Source organism: Haliotis rubra, unplaced genomic scaffold (assembly GCF_003918875.1).
Source record: "Haliotis rubra isolate DU_JTF1 unplaced genomic scaffold, ASM391887v1 Scf319, whole genome shotgun sequence".
In the NCBI taxonomy this organism is placed as follows: domain Eukaryota; kingdom Metazoa; phylum Mollusca; class Gastropoda; order Lepetellida; family Haliotidae; genus Haliotis; species Haliotis rubra.
Window position 1 is genome coordinate 792,300 of NW_025766990.1, and position 20,878 is coordinate 813,177.

Genomic DNA, 20,878 nt, shown 5'->3' on the forward strand with positions numbered 1-20,878 from the left:
AGTGCTCATGCTGTCAAACGCTAGTTTTCCAGACTCATTCGTTGTCCAAGAGGTTGTATACAGTTGGATGCAGCACTCATTCAGTGACTCTTGTTGATTAAGGTTATGCTTCGTGAGCCTGCTGGGTTTTTATCCCCCACAACACGTTTTGCGGGGGGGTATTAAAATGGACTCCTTGCATGCGTGCGTGCGTCCGTCCGTCCGTGCACATTTGACTTTTCCAGAGCTGAACTCTAAAACCGTTCAATATTTCTTCACCAAACTTGGCACATACATGGATCTGGTGGTGTACTGGTGCCTTTTGGTAGTTTTGGAATTTTGAATAAAATATTTTGTTTCGGCAACAAGTTTGACTTAGACTGCAACAAGTTTGACTTAGACTCCTTTCTGGAGCAGAACTTTAAAAAACCTTTCAATACTCTCCTTCCACTTTTCTATATACACACTAGGGCTGCAATGAATACACTATGTGGCAGAATATGATACATATCATGAATATTGGAGTATACACCTAATACAAATAATTATTCATAGACATAATACAATATTGTAGTTAAGTGATTGATGTACAATATGGAGCGGCCATGTTGACAGTGTTAATTTGTCACAGCAATAACCAGTGATCTCATGACACTCAAATTTGGTATGTAATAGTTACAATTGACAGTACCTAAAGTCACGGCCATGACTTGCACTGTTGTTTTCTGCAATACTAGTACATGACTCTGTTTCTGGTGAATATTTTTAAAATTTGTACTTGACAGTACACGGTTGTTAAGTCAGAGTTTTGGATTAATTTGATTTCACAAGCAGGGTTTAACTGTAAGAGTGAGTGAATGAGTGTGTTTTGTTTTAAACTGCTTTTAGCAATATTCCAGCGATATCGTGGTGGGGGACACCAGAAATGGGCTTCACACATTGTACCCGGGAATCGATCCCGGGTCTTTGGCGTGAGGAGCGAATGCTTTAACCACAGACTACCCCACCACCCCCTTAACTGTAAGAAAAAGAAGGTTTTTGTGATGGAATTTCAACATGTTACACCCCATATGAGTGTGGACAATGTAACACAATGCAGGCAATAATGAAAAGGGAATATTTCACCTGTAGGTGCAGAAGTTCGAGTCCACAAAGTCGCTGTCGTACAACCTGATCAGTGGCTGCAAGGAGACCATCCATGTCCGAGCAATTGTCACCAAACTGATGAAGAGATGTGAGAAGATTGCAGAGGAGATGGAGTCTGTTGTGTCCAGCTTGACCGATCCCTCAGCATCAGGGACAGAGACGGACAGAATCACCAGGCAGCCCGACCTTCTCAGTAAAACGTAAGGCTTTGGATGATGCACTTCTGTCAGCTATAATACATTATTGTTTGTTTTTTTCTGACGCAAAACTGATATTTGAAAATGTAAATATTCAGCTGGGAATAATCTTTGGTTTAAGTGAGCTTGGGGATGGGTTGTCTCATTGTCTGAAACTTTGTACAGAGTTGTATCTCTTGAATATGCCAGGATCCCATGATTTTAGGTTTGAATCATGGTTTACCCAGCCTAAGTTTATATCATTGCAGAACCATGCACTCCATTCATGTGTAAATTGTCTGAAACCTTTAAGACATCATTTTTCCTCCAACCAAAAAGCTCAGTGGCTGCGATGTAACTGAATGCAGTTGAATTCAGTTTCTATCTTAACTCATTCGCTCCACGTGGACTGAGCAGCTATTTTGTCTGTGGTGCAGGATATTGCTTGGCACATTTACATATGTGTGTTCTGTTGGTAAAGGTCTGAAGCCATGATTAAGATAGGATTAGTTAGCACTATGCTATGCAAGTTAGTTTCACTAAATGTAACTGTCAACAATGTGTGTCTTTTGTTCGCTTATTGATAATGGGGAATAACCTCACTGTTGGCCTTATTGATAATGGGGAATAACCTCTCCCTTGGCCTTATTGATAATGGGGAATAACCTCACTGTTGGCCTTATTGATAATGGGGTATAACCTTGCTGTTGGTCTTATTGACACGGGGAATAACCTTTGCTGTTGGCCATATCACTGTTGGCCTTATTGATAATGGGGAATACCCTCACTGTTGACCTTATTGATAATGGGGAATACCCTCACTGTTGACCTTATTGATAATGGGGAATAACCTCACTGTTGACCTTATTGATAATGGGGAATAACCTTGCTGTTGACCTTATTGATAATGGGGAATAACCTCGCTGTTGACCTTATTGATAATGGGGAATACCCTTGCTGTTGACCTTATTGATAATGGGGAATAACCTCTGTTGGCTGTTGGCCTTATTATTGATAATAGGGAATAACCTTGCTGTTGGCCATATTCACAAGGGGAATACCCTGTTGCTTATTGATTGAATACCTTGTTGATTGATAATGGGGAATACCCTCACTGTTGACCTTATTGATAATGGGGAATACCCTCATTGTTGACCTTATTGATAATAGGGAATAACCTTGCTGTTGGCCATATTCACAAGGGGAATACCCTCACTGTTGACCTTATTAATAATGGGGAATACCCTCACTGTTGACCTTATTGATAATGGGGAAACCTTGCAGGGGCCTTGCTGTTAATGGGATAATGGGGAATACACTTGCTGTTGAATACCTTATTGATAATGGGGAATAACCTTGCTGTTGGCCTTATTGATAAGGGGTATAACCTGCTGTTGGTCTTTGATTGAGGGAATAACAGGGGAATAACCTTGCTGTTGACCTTATTGATAATGGGGAATAACCTTGCTGTTGGCCTTATTGATAATGGGGAATAACCTTGCTGTTGGCCTTATTGATAATGGGGAATAACCTTGCTGTTGACCTTATTGATAATGGGGAATAACCTTGCTGTTGGCCTTATTAATAATGGGGAATAACCTCACCTTATTGATAATGGGTAATAACCTTGCTGTTGATTATTGATAATGGGGAATAACCTCTCCTAGCTGTTGGCCTTATTGATTGGGTATACCAAACTGGGTAGCTTATTAAATAATGGGGAATAATAACCTTGCTGTTGGCCTTATTAAACCTAATGGGTAACCTCTCTTGGCCTAATTAACCTTGCTGTTGGCCTTATTGATAATGGGGAATGACCTCTAGATGCTCATGCTGTTGATCACTGGATTGTCTGGTCCATACTCAATGCGCCATATATATAGCTGGAATATTGCTGAGTCTTGGCGATGGAAATATACCTTGAAGTAAAATTAAACTCACTCACATCTAGAACCAGCAAGATGGAAATATACCTTGATGTAACAAAGTTTCTTATGTGGAAAGGTTTGAGATCAAAATGCTCTATGATGTGTTTACAGGTTTGAACTGAAGCCATATCAGATGATTGGACTGAACTGGCTGCGTATCATGCACTCTCAAGAGCTAAATGGCATCCTTGCTGATGAAATGGTGAGAGTATACCCTCTGCGACATTTCGTTCAGTTCACCTTGTCTTTTCTAATACATTTTATGAACCATTTGTTCTTGTTTTAGTTCATGCTTAATAACGGTGTGAAAACCTACATGTTTCTGCTGTTTAGGTGATGAATCTGATCCATAAAGTGTTGTCATCAGGCAGATATTGATTATCGCAGAGTTCATATAAATTTGACAAATGCACTCACTCACTCACTTTCAGGAATAGTACAAAAAGTCTTTTGTGTAAACTGTATAGCAAATGCATTTAAATATCAGGTGAAGATCAGGTGCAGTTATTCTGATTTCAACAGGTAACAGGCATGTGATACATTGTGTTTGTATTTGCAGGGTTTAGGGAAGACAATTCAGGCAATTGCCTTCCTCACCCATCTCATAGAGCAAGGTGACACCGGACCACATGTCATCATCGTACCTTCATCAACAATAGGTGAGATACAGATGGTAGTCCACACAGGTTTAATGTAAACACAGCTATTTACTCTCTTGATGTAGAGCTGGCAATGTCATTCAAGGCACAGTCACATTTCTGTTGCAGGAATCCCTTAGTTGAATCTTAGATGCGCTGTGATTATTATTCTTGGTCTGTCACTGTTGGGGGGCGGGTTCGATTACGCACATGGATACAATGTGTGACGCCCATTGTTGGTGTCCCCTGCAATGATATTGTTGGAATATTGCTAAAGTCTGTAAAATGGCACTCTATAACATCGGAAACATCAGCCAAGTAAGAAGATTCCTGAATGTAAAGACTGCTGCCACTCTAGTCCAGTCTTGTGTGTTGTCGCACCTGGATTACTGCAATGCATTGCTGTACGGTATCCTGAAACACCTTATCAACAAGCTTCAGCGATGTCAAAATGCAGCCGCCAGACTGGTGACCAAGACAAGAAAGGACCAGCATATTAGTCCAGTCCTAAGGAACTTACACTGGCTCAAGGTCGCAGAGAGAATCAAGTACAAGATTCTGGTACTAGTGTTCAAGGCGGCGCAAGGACTGGCACCACCCTATCTACAAGACCTCATTATCGAAGTATGAGCCACCTAGGGCCCTGAGATCACGAGGACAACACCTTCTTTGTGTTCCAACACGTAGCAAAACACGCTTTGGCGACCACAGCTTCTCCAGAGCAGCCCCTGTTCTCGAACAGCCTTCCACAAGAGATCAGATCTACCACAGAACTGACATCGTCAGCTCATTTCCATTCATTGCTTAACAAGCTCAATTCAGGTTATTGGGTAAATAACAAGTGTGAAAAAAAATCTGGAAAAGAACAACAAAAGATTCACAAAGTGTCAACACAGATTCCTGACCTCGCATTAATTTCGGTGGACGCATTTTAAACTAGACCCTCGCAAGCTAATCAGCATTAAATTTGTGACGCATTAATTTCATGATTTTTGTGGCGCATTAATTTCATGATTTTCAGTAGTTATTATTAAAAGCTGTGTAAAACTAAACTCACTCACTGTCACTGTTGGGCTTATCTCCCATATTGAGATGCCATGTTGAATGTTACTTTGAGTCCTGGTTTGTCCAGACTATGTTTATAGAGTTGACAACACCTTACCATTGCTTGTGAACTTCTTCACAGTGGTAAACATCTAAGAGCAGCACTACTTTGGGCTTATCACTACTGGAGATTTGTTAGAAATGGTTTTCTGCAACCCATGCTTGTCGTAAGAAGTCACTCACTGGAAAGGGTGGTCAGGCTCACTGACTTGGTAACACATGTCATAGTATTTCAATTGCGTAGATCCATGCTCATGATGTTGATCATTGGATTGTGTGGTCCAGACCCGATTATTTACAGACCGCTGCCATTATAGCTGGAATATTGATGAGTGCAGTGTTAAACAACAAACAAACAAAACAAACTTTAGGCTTGTCCCCACATTAAGCTGTGATATAACTGAAATACTGTTAAAAGATGTATTAATCCCCACTCACTGACTCACGAGAAGAGAATATTCAAAAGAAATGGATCCTTAGTCCAGATTAGTCGTTCATGTGCTATTTTTCAACACTATGACTTCTTGTTTAACAATAATGACACATTTAGTTGCCATATAATTGTGATCCAAACTGGAATTCTCATCACATTATAGTTGCTCGCACTGTCTGCTGTAGCTTTGACCCATGAAGATCTGGGTTAGAATTGATCTTCAGTAACTCATGCTTGTTGTAAAAGGCGACTAACAGGATTGGGTGGTCAGACTCACTGACTTGGTTGACACGTGTTATTGTATCCCTATTGCGTAGATCGATGCTCATGCTGTTGATCACTGGATTGTCTGGTCCAGTCTCGACTATTTACAGACCGCCGCCATAAAGCTGGAATATTGCTGAGTCGGCACGAGGCAGACTAAACTCATTCACTCACTGCTGTAGCCTGGGTGTGTTTAGTGTAAATTCTTTGCTGAAACAAAGCAGACTCCTCACACAAGTGGTGTTTCAGATAACTGGTTACGGGAGGCCAGGAACTGGTGCCCATCGATGAAGGTGATCATGTACTATGGCAGTCAGGATGAACGTCGAGTTGTCCGCCATCGGATCCTCATGGATGGAAAGAGAAACTTCAATGTTTTACTCACTACGTAAGTACACATGTCATCGGTTCCCAAAAGCATAGATTGATGCTCATGCTGTTGATCACAGGATTGTCTGGTCCAGACCCGATTATTTACAGACCGCTGCCATAAAGCTGGAATATTGCTGAGGGCGGCATTATGCAACAACCACCCAACCAACTACTACGTTAGTCGTGTACACTTGCAACAGTATTTTGATAGTTTCCAAGATTACTATGGTAGTGATTGCAATAGAAGTAATCAAACTTTAAGGTTTGAACAAATATTGAGAATTCAGTTAGTTACATAATAGAAATGTGACTAAAGTTTTGCTGAGAATGTCAATATCAGACATTTTACTCTTTAACCAAAGGGGAGTAACTCTAATCTGAAGTCCTTGCAAACCAACACACAGAAGGTTTGAAACATCCATAATTGATGTATTATTTATAACTGTTTCAAACTATTAGAACTATGAATTCTCTTGCATGCTGACAGCAGTACTTTTGGCATTTGTGAAGCCCATTTCTGGTGTCCCCCACCGTGATATTGCTGGAATATTGCTCACTCACTTTTGGCATTTTTTACCTCTGTCAATATACTTTTGTTGGGAGACAGTTGCATCAAATTGATATTTTCGATAATTTGCATGTGATGATGTATGCATAGTTTGTGATATACATTGTATGTAACAATTATGTGTAGGGCTGGCTAGAAAGATAAATAATCAGAAATATCGTTGGTATGGAAGCCTATTAATGACATGAAAATGGTGTCATTGATAACAACATTCAGAATCTTTTGTGATAGAATAAAGGTTTAATTTACTCATGCAATACACAAAGTCCTACTTGTTAATTATGTTCATGATGCTTTTTTGTTAGAAGTCCATACATAAACATGTCACCACTCACATGTGATTTATATTCATTTCTTCCTGACTTTTTTGGCATTTTTGCTCAAAGTACCTCGTCTGATATTTGTCAATACTCGATCAATATTTAGTTAACAATTATTGATCTTTATGATCTATATTGATAGGTGAGGTGAGGTGAAATTGGGTTTAACGTCGTGCTTGAGATTATTTCGCTCATATGACGAAGTGCATGAGCGTGTATGTGTATGTGCGGCTGCTTGTACTAGCCCAGACTTAAGCTGGTTTTATAGTGCTAGCCCACTGAGATACCATACCGCAGTGAGTATGAATACCCCACTCAGACACATTATACTGACTCCGAGCCGACCAGTCCTTGTTGTACCCATTAATGCCGAGCGCCAGGCAGGGACCAACAAGTACTATATTTTAACGTCTTTTGGTATGACGCGGTCGGGATCGAACCCGCGACCTTCTGCTCTCCGGGCGGACGCTCTAACCACTACACCACAGAGGCGGTCTCTATATTGATAACCAGTATCAGAGTGTAATATTGTTTCTAAAGGTACACAATAGCTACAGGGTCCGTGGAAGACCGGTCACTCTTCAAGAAATGTGCCTTCCACTACGCTGTGTTTGATGAGGGGCACATGCTGAAAAACATGGCATCTCTGCGCTTTCAGAATCTGATGAAGATTAGGGTATGTATAACGCTGACAATGACCTTTGATTAGAATATCCTCATCCTGGACCAACCCAATTGCCAGGATCAATACAGACAGCAACTACCAGATCTAATTTATTTGTCATTTTTTCAATCAATCAAGCTGTGTTCTTGTGATTTGATTCGTTGATGCCAGGACTTGATTTGACTGTGTGTAAGATGCACCAGGGCAGCATATTGGAGAAGTGCAAGCTAATATTTATGACTATATGCACTATATATTGTCAGATGTGTTTGGCTAATCCTTACCTTCACACAATGGCTTCTCACTCTCAGTAACTCTAAGCTTATGTGACCCGTGAAGATCTGGGTAGAATAGGTCTTCAGCAACCCATGCTTGCAACAAAAGACAACTATATAGCTGGAGTATTGCTGAGTCGCTCAGTCGGCGTAAAACTAAACTCACTCACTCTCACTCACTCACTCTAAGCTTATGTGCTAGTCTTAATCATAATGTGACACTGAAATCTAAGAAATTTCTCCGTTCATATTCATGTAAACTTGTACCTCTAAGCATAGTACTACAGCTAAGATTACTTGACGGGACTTTTAGTGACTTGAGAATTGTCTGAAATGGCTCATGTTCACAGACAGCGATATGCCACCTGAAAACCCTTGAATATACAGCAAGATAATTAATCTTTTCCGCTCTGGAATTGGTCTTCAGCAACCTGTGCTTGTCGTAAGAGGCAACTAACAGGATCGGGTGGTCAGGCTTGCTGACTTGGTTGTCATGTCATCGTATCCCAATTGCATAGATTGATGCTCATGATATTGATCACTTGATTGTCTGGTCCAGCTGGAGTATTGCTGCGTGCGATGTTAAACAAAAAACGAAAAAATCATTTAATTTTCCATCAAGGTACTCCCTTTGCCATTACTTTTCAGTCAGATAACTATTTCCTGTTGGGAGTGATTTTATATTCTGGGAAAGTGGTGTTGAAAATCTGAATATCTTGTGCATACCAATACCATCACAATCTATGAACACCCCCACCGCAACACATGGTAGAGCACTCAATCAAACTGTGTATGAGCTAAGACGTTTTTGTTCCCTGTAGGCTGAGCGTCGCCTCCTGCTGACAGGGACCCCACTACAGAACAACTTGGTGGAACTGATGTCACTGCTCTGTTTTGTCATGCCAGAGCTCTTCATCGGGAAAACAGAACCGCTGAAAAGGATATTTGCCATGATTAGTGTAAGTGATAGAGCAGAGTAAAATGTAATGAATTTTGTTTTTGTATTTTCGGAGGTAACACATTTTCATTTATTTTTGTTGCTGATTTTTTAAAAATATTATTAGACAATTGTAAAAAGCTATAAGAATTTTGTAGTGCAGTTTTTTGTTGTGATTAAGCACTTAAATAAAGATTTTTGTTGTTTGCTGACGACTGTCGTTTGTTTTGTTACAGCGAGATGACAGTCAGGGTCGCTATGAGAAAACTAGAATAGCACAAGCTAAGAGGATCATGAAGCCTTTTCTACTGAGAAGACTCAAAAGTGAGGTACGTTGTATTTTGGTACATGATGTGGAAATACCTGATTATGATTGGTCTGCCAGGCTCAGATCACAATAAACACTGTTGAGTGAAACAACTGCGATGACACTGTCACAACGACAGAAGTTGTTGCTTATGGAGGAGGAAGTTTGTCAGAGAACACTTTGAAATGATATGTTATCTGATTACACAGTCAACAAACTGAGTTGTGGTTACCAGGATATGGAAAACCAAATTCTGCTTTGTGTGGGTAAATGTGTAAAGTAGGATTATCTAAGGAAAACAGTGAATTTGATAATAAGTAACACGTTTTCTTGTTGTTTTAGTAAATAGTTGTGAACGTATTTAGAACTGTACATTGATGGTATTTTGAGTTAGTTTCCTAGTCCTTGTTCAGTTGAGCTTGCTGCATATTATGGATGGTCTGTTCTATATTATGATCATGAAGATGGTCTGTTTTATTAGATAATGATCTGTATTATGGTGGTTTGTGTATCGTGATGGACTGTATTATGATGATCTGTGTATAATGATGGTCTGTGTTTTATGACGATCTGTGTTTTATGACGATCTGTGTGTAATGATGATCTGTGTTTTGTGACGATCTGTGTGTAATGATGTGTTTTTGTCTTTCTGTCCATGATGATCTGTGTTTTGTGACGATCTGTGTGTAATGATGATCTGTGTGTAATGATGATCTGTGTGTTATGATGATCTGTGTATTATGATCTGTGTGTTATGATGATCTGTGTATATGACAGACTAGTTTGCCATCTGTATCTGTCCATTATGATGATCCGTGTTTCACGACCGAGTGTATTATGATGGTCTTTGTAATATAATTGTCTCATGTGATCATGTGCAGGTTCTGAAGCAACTGCCCAAAAAGACCGAGGAGGTAGTCCGGTGTCCGATGATCCCAGACCAGCAGGAGCTGTACGAGTCCCTGATTGGCCAGTACGCCCGCCAGATGGACAGCAGTGACAGCCCTAATGGTGGCATGTCCATGTTCATGCAGCTCCGCAAGGTGGCCAACCATCCGCTGCTAGTGCGCAACCACTACACAGATGAGAAGCTTATGGCCATGTCCAAACAGATTGCCAAGGTGGGTCTTGTGTCATGATTTGTAGCCTGTCCAAACATTGCCAAGGTGGGGCTTCTGTTATGAATTATAGTGATGTCCAAACAGATTGCCAAGGTGGGTCTTCTGTCATGAATTATAGTGATATCCAAACAGATTGCCAAGACGGGTCTTGTGCCATGATTTATATAGCCTGTCCAAACAGATTGCCAAGGTGTCTCTTCTGCCATGAATTATAGTGATATCCAAACAGATTGCCAAGGTGGGTATTCTGTCATGAATTATAGCCTGTCCAAACAGATTGCCAAGGTGTCTCTTCTGCCATGAATTATAGTGATGTCCAAACAGATTGCCAAAGGTGGGTCTTCTGTCATGAATTATAATGATATCCAAACAGATTGCCAAGGTGGGTCTTGTGCCATGATTTATATAGCCTGTCCAAACAGATTGCCAAGGTGTCTCTTCTGCCATGAATTATAGTGATATCCAAACAGATTGCCAAGATGGGTCTTCTGTCATGAATTATAGTGATGTCCAAACAGATTGCCAAGGTGGGTCTTCTGTCATGAATTATAGTGATGTCCAAACATTGCCAAGGTGGGTCTTCTGTCATGAATTATAGTGATGTCCAAACAGTTTGCCAAGGTGGGTCTTCTGTCATGAATTATAGTGATGTCCAAACATTGCCAAGGTGGGTCTTCTGTCATGAATTATAGTGATGTCCAAACATTGCCAAAGGTGGGTCTTCTGTCATGAATTATAGTGATGTCCAAACAGATTGCCAAGGTGGGTCTTCTGTCATGAATTATAGTGATGTCCAAACATTGCCAAAGGTGGGTCTTCTGTCATGAATTATAGTGATGTCCAAACAGATTGCCAAGGTGGGTCTTCTGTCATGAATTATAGTGATGTCCAAACAGATTGCCAAGGTGGGTCTTCTGTCATAAATTATAGTGATGTCCAAACAGATTGCCAATGTGGGTCTTGTGCCATGATTTGTAACCTGACAGTTGAGACCAGTGCTCATGATAGCATTCCTTGGTTTGTCTGGTACATACTTGATTATTTACAGACAGCCATCATACACCCGAAATATTGCTGACTGTGGCGTTAGACAATGAGGATTTATGATGCTGATGCTGATACTGATTCTGTTTCAGGAGCCATCCCACAGAGACAGAGGAGCACTGCCCCACCTCATACAGGAAGATATGGCTGTACTGAACGACTTTGATATAAACAATCTCTGCCACCAATACAAGGTGAGGCTTGGGGATTTGATACACATCCAGTGTTTCCATTCTCCGGTATATACCTGAAAATTGCCGGAAAAATGCGTTAGGGACCGGTAAATTGAAAGCCAGCCGGACTATGTGTCCGGTAAATAATAATGCATTAAAATAAAAAAAATCATGGGTAAGCGAAATGACAGTCTTGGCTGTGCTTTCATGGTCGCAAAAATTGTTATGTTTTGGAAATACCCAGGCTAAAAATAACTTTAAAATGAGTACTTACAGTATGGTAATAGGATATGACCGGCAAATTTCATTCATGACCAGTAAAATTTTAGGTCGCAAGACACAGTGTCCGATAAATAATTAAGTCAGCGGAAACACTGCACATCTCAAACGTCAACCCCGGGTGTTCGGGGTGATGAGAGAATGCTTTAACAACTGGTCTACCCCACCGCCCCTTACTCTAGAAATAACCTCGGAGATATAATCTGATATGTGAGCCCACCTTTTATAAGGCGATAGATGCATAACTACAGCATTTTGTTTCAACATTGATTGGTTCAGTTCCTTGCTGTTGATTATTTGTTCTGTCAACAAGTTTTCTGTTATTAACATGGCATCTGTGACCTGCAAAATACAACAGAAAATGGCAAAATATTTCACAAAATGTCAGGGGCGTAGCCACCATTATAAAAAAAAAAGCCCAGGCTTACACATGATTGTTGCTAGAAAGGTTGGGCAATCCCCTCAATACTATCTAAATATAAAGCTTTGCAACCTATCGGGCTTACACAAAAAAATTGGCTTGCTACGCGCCTGAATGATATATGGAAGGGGAACCCTATGATCTGAAGTAGGTGTGATCCTGGTGCAGATTTATCCCCCTTAGTCATGCCAGTATCTGGTGTTTGACTTTCAGATTCACCCAATGTGATAGTGCTTTTTCCTTTGATGTTAATTTCACTGAATTCACTGATCTTTGTATTATTTCTCTTTCTTTTTCTATGAGACATTTTAGAAATCACTGTCTATTTTTATAATGCTTTTCATAAATGAATTACTGCAGTGAATTACTGCACTGTATGGTATTGTTTCAAGATGAGTTTGAGCGAACTCTCCAGACCAAGTATGGTATTATGCTTAGGTGTGTATTATATGACAGGTGTTATATTTCAACATGGAATATTTGTCATTGCAGAAATATATAGGTTCCTTTGCATTAGACATCAACCTGATCTCTGAATCAGGAAAGTTCCGGATGCTGGATGATCTGCTGGAGAAGTTTGAGAGACAGGTAACACATCTTTTGCCAATAGCCTCCCTTTATTTATAGTGCTGAAGACTTAGTTTTGGAGGATAAATTTATTTACTTTTGTTTGTTGTTCAATGCCACACTCAGCAATATCCCAGCTTTATGGCAGTGGTCTGTAAAAAATTGAGTCTGGATCAGATGATCCAGTGGTCAACATCATGAGTATCAATCAACGCATTTGGGATATGATGACATGTGGTTATTCAAGTCAGCAAGTCTGTTTTTGATAAGTGATTAATGGCCCTGTATATGTGCATTTTAAGAGATTAAATTAATCCAGGTATCGATAGAAATAGGAGTGGAAATGGATTGTGTGTTCCATCTCAGTGACATGTTTGATTGTGTGTTCTCGTACCCTGACAAACTGCATCATCGCTTACCATATCCTTCACAGGAGTACCATGTCCAGACTCAGTTTACTGGCGGCTGTAATGTAGGGAGACTAATGCTGAGTGTCTATTGAAACCACAAACAAACATTCATCTGGGATAGATTACCTTGATTCTTTGTGCAGAGTTGTGAATGTTAGGCACAGGAGACACTGCAGTATTTGTAAATAGTTTGATTTATCAGTGTTACACTTAAACTGAGCTCACTGAAGCATGATTCAATGTTTGTTGACTGTTTCCGCCTGTTTTTGTTGACTGTTTCTCCCTGTGTTTGTTGACTGTTTCTACCTGTGTTTGTTGACTGTTTCTGTCAGTGTTTGTTGACTGTTTCCGCCTGTTTTTGTTGACTGTTTCTCCCTGTGTCTGACAGTGTTTGTTAACTGTTTCTGTCAGTGTTTGTTGACTGTTTCCGCCTGTTTTTGTTGACTGTTTCTCCCTGTGTCTGACAGTGTTTGTTGACTGTTTCTGACAGTGTTTGTTGACTGTTTCTGCCTGTGTTTGTGGACTGTTTCTCCCTGTGTTTGTTGACTGTTTCCCCCTGTGTTTGTTGACTGTTTCCCCCTGTGTTTGTTGACTGTTTCTACCAGTGTTTGTTGACTGTTTCTGCCTGTGTTTGTGGACTGTTTCTCCCTGTGTTTGTTGACTGTTTCACCCTGTGTTTGTTGACTGTTTCTACCAGTGTTTGTTGACTGTTTCTGACAGTGTTTGTTGACTGTTTCCCCCTGTGTTTGTTGACTGTTTCTACCTGTGTTTGTTGACTGGTTCTGCCAGTGTTTGTTGACTGTTTCTGTCAGTGTTTGTTGACTGTTTCAACCTATATTTATGGACTGAGTTTCTGTGTTTGCAGGGTGACCGAGTTTTACTGTTTAGTCAGTTTGTGATGATGCTGGACATCATGGTGCCCTACCTTAACGAAAAGGGGATACGTTTCTTGAGACTTGATGGATCTACACCAGTCCCAGAGAGGTGAGTTTGCTGCTGCAGGGAGATTGTCTCATAACTCTCACTCCTTTTCTTTGTCTTGGTTTATTATTGTTTTGTATATTCAGCTAATATGGGTCTCGTCTTAGCCACTGAAGTTGTGTCATATTAGGACTCTCCGACTATTAATAATTGTTTATAATGGAATTGCTTGATTTGAATATGACATGACATATGGGAGTGATTTCATTTATAGTGCATCTATGGAGAGAAGGATGTGATTAGTTGTAGAAAGTGCATACAGTTCAGTTTTTTAATCGTTAATGTTTACCTTACTTAAACTTTTTGCTATTTTCTGACAGTGTTTCTTATAGGTTGTGAAATCTTTGAAACCTACCACTTATTGTATAACTGACACAATTTGAGACTTACACTGTGCAGTCCCTTGTACTCTTGAGCATGTATGGCTACATCCGTGCAGAGTTGTGTCCCTTACACATGTCAGGAGGCTATGATATTGGGTTTGAATCCCAGATGTGCTCTGATTGTTATGTTTCAGTGCTTGTCTGCACCATGCCTTTGCATGAAGGTTTTAAATGTCTAACACATGGCGACTTTGCTTGTTGTAAGAGGCGACTAATGGGATCGGGTGGTCAGGCACTGACTTGGTTGACACATGTCATCGGTTCCCAATTGCGCAGATTGATGCTCATGCTGTTGATCACTGGATTGTCTGGTCCAGACTCGATTATTTACAGACCGTCGCCATATAGCTGGAATATTGCTGAATGCGGCGTAAAACTATACTCACTCACTCACGCCTTGACATGCATAGCTTCAGATTAATCTCTTACATCAAGCTGACAATTTGTGATATGGACAAAATACTTTTCAATATTGAATTTAACCAGCTAACACTTCACAGTCAGGTCAGTATGTTGCGATGAATAACGAAACACTACACACTACATACACTATATGGCAATATGGTCTTATGTCAAAATGCAGTCTTCAATCACAAACTCAATATATATAATATTATTTTGACTCACACATAAATGTCTTTTTCTGATTGGCGAGCGCTCTTCTATTATTTTCAATGTATCCCGCTTACAAGCGAGTAACATTTTCTATGTATCCCGCTGGGAATGCCGAACTCATTTGGTACTTCGTAGTAGTAATTCTTTATCTCGAATAACATTGAATCACGTATGATGTACGGGAATTACCGTTGTTTTGCGAATGCAAATCGATGGAAAGGAGGTAACCCTAAATTTGTTTTTCTTGTCGTCTGGTACTTCATGCTATGATCCGATACCCGTGCTTCAAACAGTTCAAAATTACCATTGAGGTGTTCGGTAACATAATACATTGTTCACTGGTCCCTCGGGGCCCATGGGTTGATGTACCGTCAATGTTTCTTTATGTTCCCCTCGCCCTTCACATTATAAGTTGTTCACTGGTCTCGAGGGGGACATGGGTTGATGTACCCTCGATGTTTGTTTATGTTCCCTGAGCCCGAAACATTGAGAGTACATGAACCCATGTCCCCCTTGAGACCAGTGAACAACTTACAATATCTGCCTGTGAGGCGCTAGAAGGTTACCAGTCATATGATTTTTCCCATCGGGTACCCATTCACTGCTGGGTGAACAGGCAATTTGGAACAAACTCACTTGGTAACTGTTTGATAGCAATGATTTCACAAGAGACTTTTCCACATCATATGAACTTTGAACTTGCAGACAACGGCTGATAGATGAGTTCAACAACGATCCTGAGATCATAGTCTTCCTGCTGTCTACACGGGCGGGCGGCCTCGGCATCAACCTGACAGCAGCCAACGTGGTTATACTACACGACATAGACTTTAACCCATACAACGACAAGCAGGCAGAGGATCGATGTCACAGACTTGGGCAGACAAAGTAAAAACATAGGTTTCATAAAGAAGTGGACAGGGTTGATTTTAGCATCAATACAGATACATTGATTTGTTTTCGTGATGTTCGATTTCACAATTTGAATGTCGGTGGTGTTTTTGAAGATTGTTTAAGGTGAGACGTTTCATTGACATGTGCACATGGTGCATGTCAGAAATGAATTTTTAACAGATGTATCATGTTTTACATTTGGGGGTGGTAGGGTAGGCTGGTGGTTAAAGTGTTTGCTCATCATGATGTGGACCTGGGTTTGATTCCCCACGTGGGTACAATGTGTGAAACCCTTTTCTGATGTCCCCCGCCGTGATATTGCTGGAATATTGCTAAAAGCTGTGTAAAACTAACCTCACTCACGCACTGTTTTACATTTGGTGGATTATTTCTGTTTCCAATTCATTTAATTGTTTCTGGTTGCTTTTTAAAACAATAAACAACATTTAAAGCTGCCGTTTTCAGCTTACCATGATTGGCAATGATTTCAGATAATATGATGGAATGTACGGGTGTTTTGGAATTTGGTCTCTAATTGTGTCAATGAGACCCCCACTCACACTTATGTTGTCGGGCAGCTGTGAATACTGAATTGTTCAAGAATCATCATCATCATCATCTGTATTGGTCCTTGTGTTCATTATCATGTGGGGCGGTGGGGTAGCCTAGTGGCTAAAGCGTTGGCTCATCACGACGAAGACACAGGTTCGATTCTCCACATGGGTACAATGTGTGAAACCCATTTCTGGTGTTCCCCGCCGTGATATTGCTGGAATATTGCTAAAAACGGCGTTAAACCATACTCACTCACTCATTATCATGTCACGCTTAGGGATGACACAAGGAATTCAAGTACAGCTTGCAATGCATTTAGTATTGTTAAGCTTATTTATATTCTCTATCTCTGTATGTGGTAATTTTACAGGAATTGGTATTTGTTTTACAACTTTTGCAACGCTTATGATTCTTCTGTAATTGCTCATTCTCTTGGTTTGGACGGTGGGGTAGCCCAGTTGTCAAAGAGTCAGGCCGAAGACCCGGGTTCAATTCCCCACAGGGGTACAATGTGTGAAGCCCATTTCTGGTGTCCCCCCGTGAGATTGCTGGAATATTGCTATAAGCGTCGTAAAACAAAAGTCACTCATTCTGTTGACATTGAAGCATAATAACGGCATAATGTCTCATTAGACTCTCAGTTGTGAAAGTTAATCGACAAAGAAACAGGACATCATACTTAATGTGTTGTTGTTACAGGAACGTGAAGATTGTGCGACTATTGAGTCGGGACACGGTTGAAGAGGGCATGTTCCGATGTGCCCAGGAGAAACTCAAGTTGGAGAGAGACGTGACAAAGTCAGATAAAGGTGAGTTAGGCAGAACAGCTTCACAGTATCAGGATTGGGCGGTCAGGCTCACTGACTTGGATGACACACATGATCATATCCCAATTACGTAGATGCTCATGCTGTTGATCACTGGACTGTTGGTCAAGACTCGATTATTTACACACCGCTGCCATATTGCTGGAATATTGCTGAGGGCAGCGTTAAACAACAAAGAAATATTTGTAAATTGCCTGATGGACCCAGGTTTTTAAGTTACAATTAAAGGCATACATTTTTAGTAATTCTCTCTGAGCATAGTGATTTCTGTGTCTTGTTGATTGCCTCTTTCTTCCTGGGGCCATTATTTTCATAGTTTGCGAAGATACCCATAGCCATATGATGTCATGTCATTACTTAGTAACATGTGATGTCTTCCATTTTTATTGATGTTGGTTTTACGTGACATCATTACAAAAGTAGGCAGTTACAGCTGATCTCACCGCTTCAGATGAAAGAACCAATTTTCATTTAATTCTTGGAAAAAAGGTGGTGAAATACAAAAAAATAAATAAATAATAACCCGCTCACATTAAAGTTTACTACTTACTGAAAGATACATTGTTTATTGTTGATGAATGACATGCTACCTTTTCTGTTGGTGGTGTTCCAATTAATTGGAATAATCTATGATTGGTCGTAGTGACCAAATGAAAAAATGACATTTTCTCATAATCGAACACAAACTATTTGGGAACTACTGTTTTAGTGTTGAAACACTTGACGATGGAACATATCTTTGAAGTTGTCAGGGCTGAAAATTTGTTTAGTTCTTAGAAAACTCTCTTTATTTACTGAAAAGTCATGACTGAATATATGTGGAAGACTGAGAAATTTGTGTTCACCTTAAAGTAACAAGTAGCATCATTTTACATGGGATGTGAAATTTGGAAATACAATTTATATAGTTTCTAAATAAAACAAAAAAACAACAGAGAACCACATATTTTCTCTTTATACTTATAACCTATTTTTTTCGATGATTGCTTGTTGGTAATGGACCAATCATCAACCAATTCCCAACACTAATATCTCTAACACTGTTTTCTATTCAGGTGAAAATGAAGAGGATACAAGTGATGTGGTGTCCCTACTGAAACAGGCATTCGCTGAATACAAGAAGAAAACCTCATGACACCATCACATCGTAGATCATCGTTCATCACATCACCAATCATCAGCATCTCGTGCATTTCACAATCAGAATGTGCTATGTCATGTTTAAGCTTTCATCAGTGTGTGTTGCACTTCAGACTTGCCATCCAGGCTTTATCCAGAACTTCCCTCAAGTCTCTATTTATTGATCCGCTTCAGGGGGATCTTACAGATTCAGTAAACCTCATTTTGTAGAAAACGCCATGGATCACTGCTACAGTAATCTTTTGTCTCAAGAGGAAAATGAAGTTGTATATATCTGTGAACGAAATGAAGTTGGTACAAAAGTGGCACTGCACACTGGATTCAGTTAATGAAAATTTTAAAATATACAAAAAGTGAAAAGTGAAATTAAAAAGTGAAGTGTCATCTGGGTATTTTTTCCTATCTTGCCATCTATGCCCAAGGAAGGTATCATCAAGTCATCTCCTTTCTTTAACCCTAAGATTTCTGGCTTAGAATAGGGTCCCAGCATTCAAGATGCTGGTTGCTGTAGCGATCTATTTGATCAGTGCTATCGGTTGGTGACTTGATTGATAGCATGTCATCGTGACCTAGTCACTGCTCATGATATCAGTACCTGGATATGTCTGATTCAGGCCACTCATATACATGTTTACAAATGGAATATTGCTGAGATTGGCATGACATGAAAAGAGACACGTGTATATACTCACCCTTCTTTACCAGATGAGGTAAATATGTCTTTCTGATTATTTTGTATTTCACATGATAGTTTAAGTTAAACTTGATGTGATTAGTTAATTTTGTCTGAAATTTTAAAACAAAATAGACTGTTACTCACTGTGCCATGTGACATTTCCACACTCAAAAATAAATCTGTTGCAGTACAATTGACATTTATCAGCGGTATCTCCAGCTGTAAGTCATGAAGGATGACAGCGTTGTCTACACTCTGTCAAACAAGAGTAATGACAGTGTTGTTTACACTGTCAAACAAGAGTAATGACAGCGTTGTTTACACTCTGTCAAACAAGAGTAATGACAGTGTTGTTTACACTGTCAAACAGGAGTAATGACAGTGTTGTTTACACTGTCAAACAAGAGTAATGACAGCGTTGTTTACACTGTCAAACAAGAGTAAAGACAGTGTTGTTTACACTGTCAAACAAGAGTAATGACAGTGTTGTTTACACTCTGTCAAACAAGAGTAATGACAGTGTTGTTTACAGCTGTCAAACAAGAGTAATGACAGTGTTGTTTACACGCTGTCAAACAAGAGTAATGACAGGGTTGTTTACACTCTGTCAAACAAGAGTAATGACAGTGTTGTTTACACGCTGTCAGTCACAAGTGACAACAGCATTGTTCAGGGCTCCAGATAAGTTTTCAACATCAGGAGTAGGTACTCCTTATTTTTTCAATATAGGAGTACTGGACTGTACAGCATTGCTGTGGTGCGTATGTGCTACGTTTTCTAAATTATTTCCTACCGTATCGTGCATATTTTTTACCTGTACATACGCCGATACGGCCCTTATCTGGAGCCCTGATTGTTTACATGCTATCAATCAAGAGTAATGACAGCATTATTTACACGCTGTCAATCAAGAGTAATGACAGCGTTGTTTACGCTCTGTCAAACAAGCATTATTTACATGCTGTCAAGCAAGAGTAATGACACCGTTGTTTACACTCTGTCAAACAAGAATAATGACAGTGTTGTTTACACGCTGTCAATCACAAGTGAGGACAGCATTGTTTACATCCTGTCAATCAAGAGTAATGACAGTGTTGTTTACGCGCTGTCAGTCACAAGTGACGACAGCATTGTTTACATCCTGTCAATCAAGAGTAATGACAGCAGGCATTGGGATAGAGAACTATGACAATGGGCCATTTCCAGGATTATTAGCCATTTTCTGAATTTAGAATGGGCCCAAACCCTTGTATCAATAGTAAACTTCAAAATTTTAATGGGCCATTTATTTTTCTAATGTGCAAAATGGCCCATGGCCCCTGTCTTTCCCAATCCCTGTGACAGCATTATTTACACGCTGTCAGTAATCCACAACGTAATCTACTTGCTGTCAATCAGAAGTCTCCATCATGACTCCACAAGGGAATTCCTGAATAGAGCCATTGCCAAATGTTGTGTTGTGTGAGGCTGCAGCGATATTCATTTCCTTTTCCAGGTGGTCTTTGCTTATGAAAGTCGGTGATGTGTGCTTTGTGTTTATATGTCATCTACAGAAATCATGCACATTTCTGTAGATCCAAATTGTGATTTTTTCAGTTTTGGAAACTGAATCTTTGTCTGTGTATTGATCTGTGGAGAGTTAGAATATACATATCTTACTGATATCATTGTGAATTTTTAA

General features: G+C 39.9%; 1 protein-coding gene across 1 annotated transcript in view; it reads left to right on the plus strand.

Moving 5' to 3' along the window:
• LOC124283625 (SWI/SNF-related matrix-associated actin-dependent regulator of chromatin subfamily A containing DEAD/H box 1 homolog) overlaps positions 1-19,387 on the plus strand; it is a 30,509-nt gene extending 11,122 nt beyond the window's left edge. The window contains exons 9-22 of the mRNA XM_046719613.1: positions 1,111-1,325; positions 3,341-3,431; positions 3,789-3,888; positions 5,918-6,056; positions 7,469-7,604; positions 8,689-8,826; positions 9,041-9,133; positions 9,993-10,232; positions 11,369-11,470; positions 12,642-12,737; positions 13,992-14,110; positions 15,811-15,993; positions 17,254-17,363; positions 18,437-19,387. Of these exons, the coding sequence (XP_046575569.1) occupies positions 1,111-1,325; positions 3,341-3,431; positions 3,789-3,888; positions 5,918-6,056; positions 7,469-7,604; positions 8,689-8,826; positions 9,041-9,133; positions 9,993-10,232; positions 11,369-11,470; positions 12,642-12,737; positions 13,992-14,110; positions 15,811-15,993; positions 17,254-17,363; positions 18,437-18,516 (1,842 nt within the window). The 3' untranslated portion in view covers positions 18,517-19,387. The remainder of the gene's footprint in view (positions 1-1,110; positions 1,326-3,340; positions 3,432-3,788; positions 3,889-5,917; positions 6,057-7,468; positions 7,605-8,688; positions 8,827-9,040; positions 9,134-9,992; positions 10,233-11,368; positions 11,471-12,641; positions 12,738-13,991; positions 14,111-15,810; positions 15,994-17,253; positions 17,364-18,436) is intronic.
• The last annotated feature ends 1,491 nt before the right edge of the window (positions 19,388-20,878 follow it).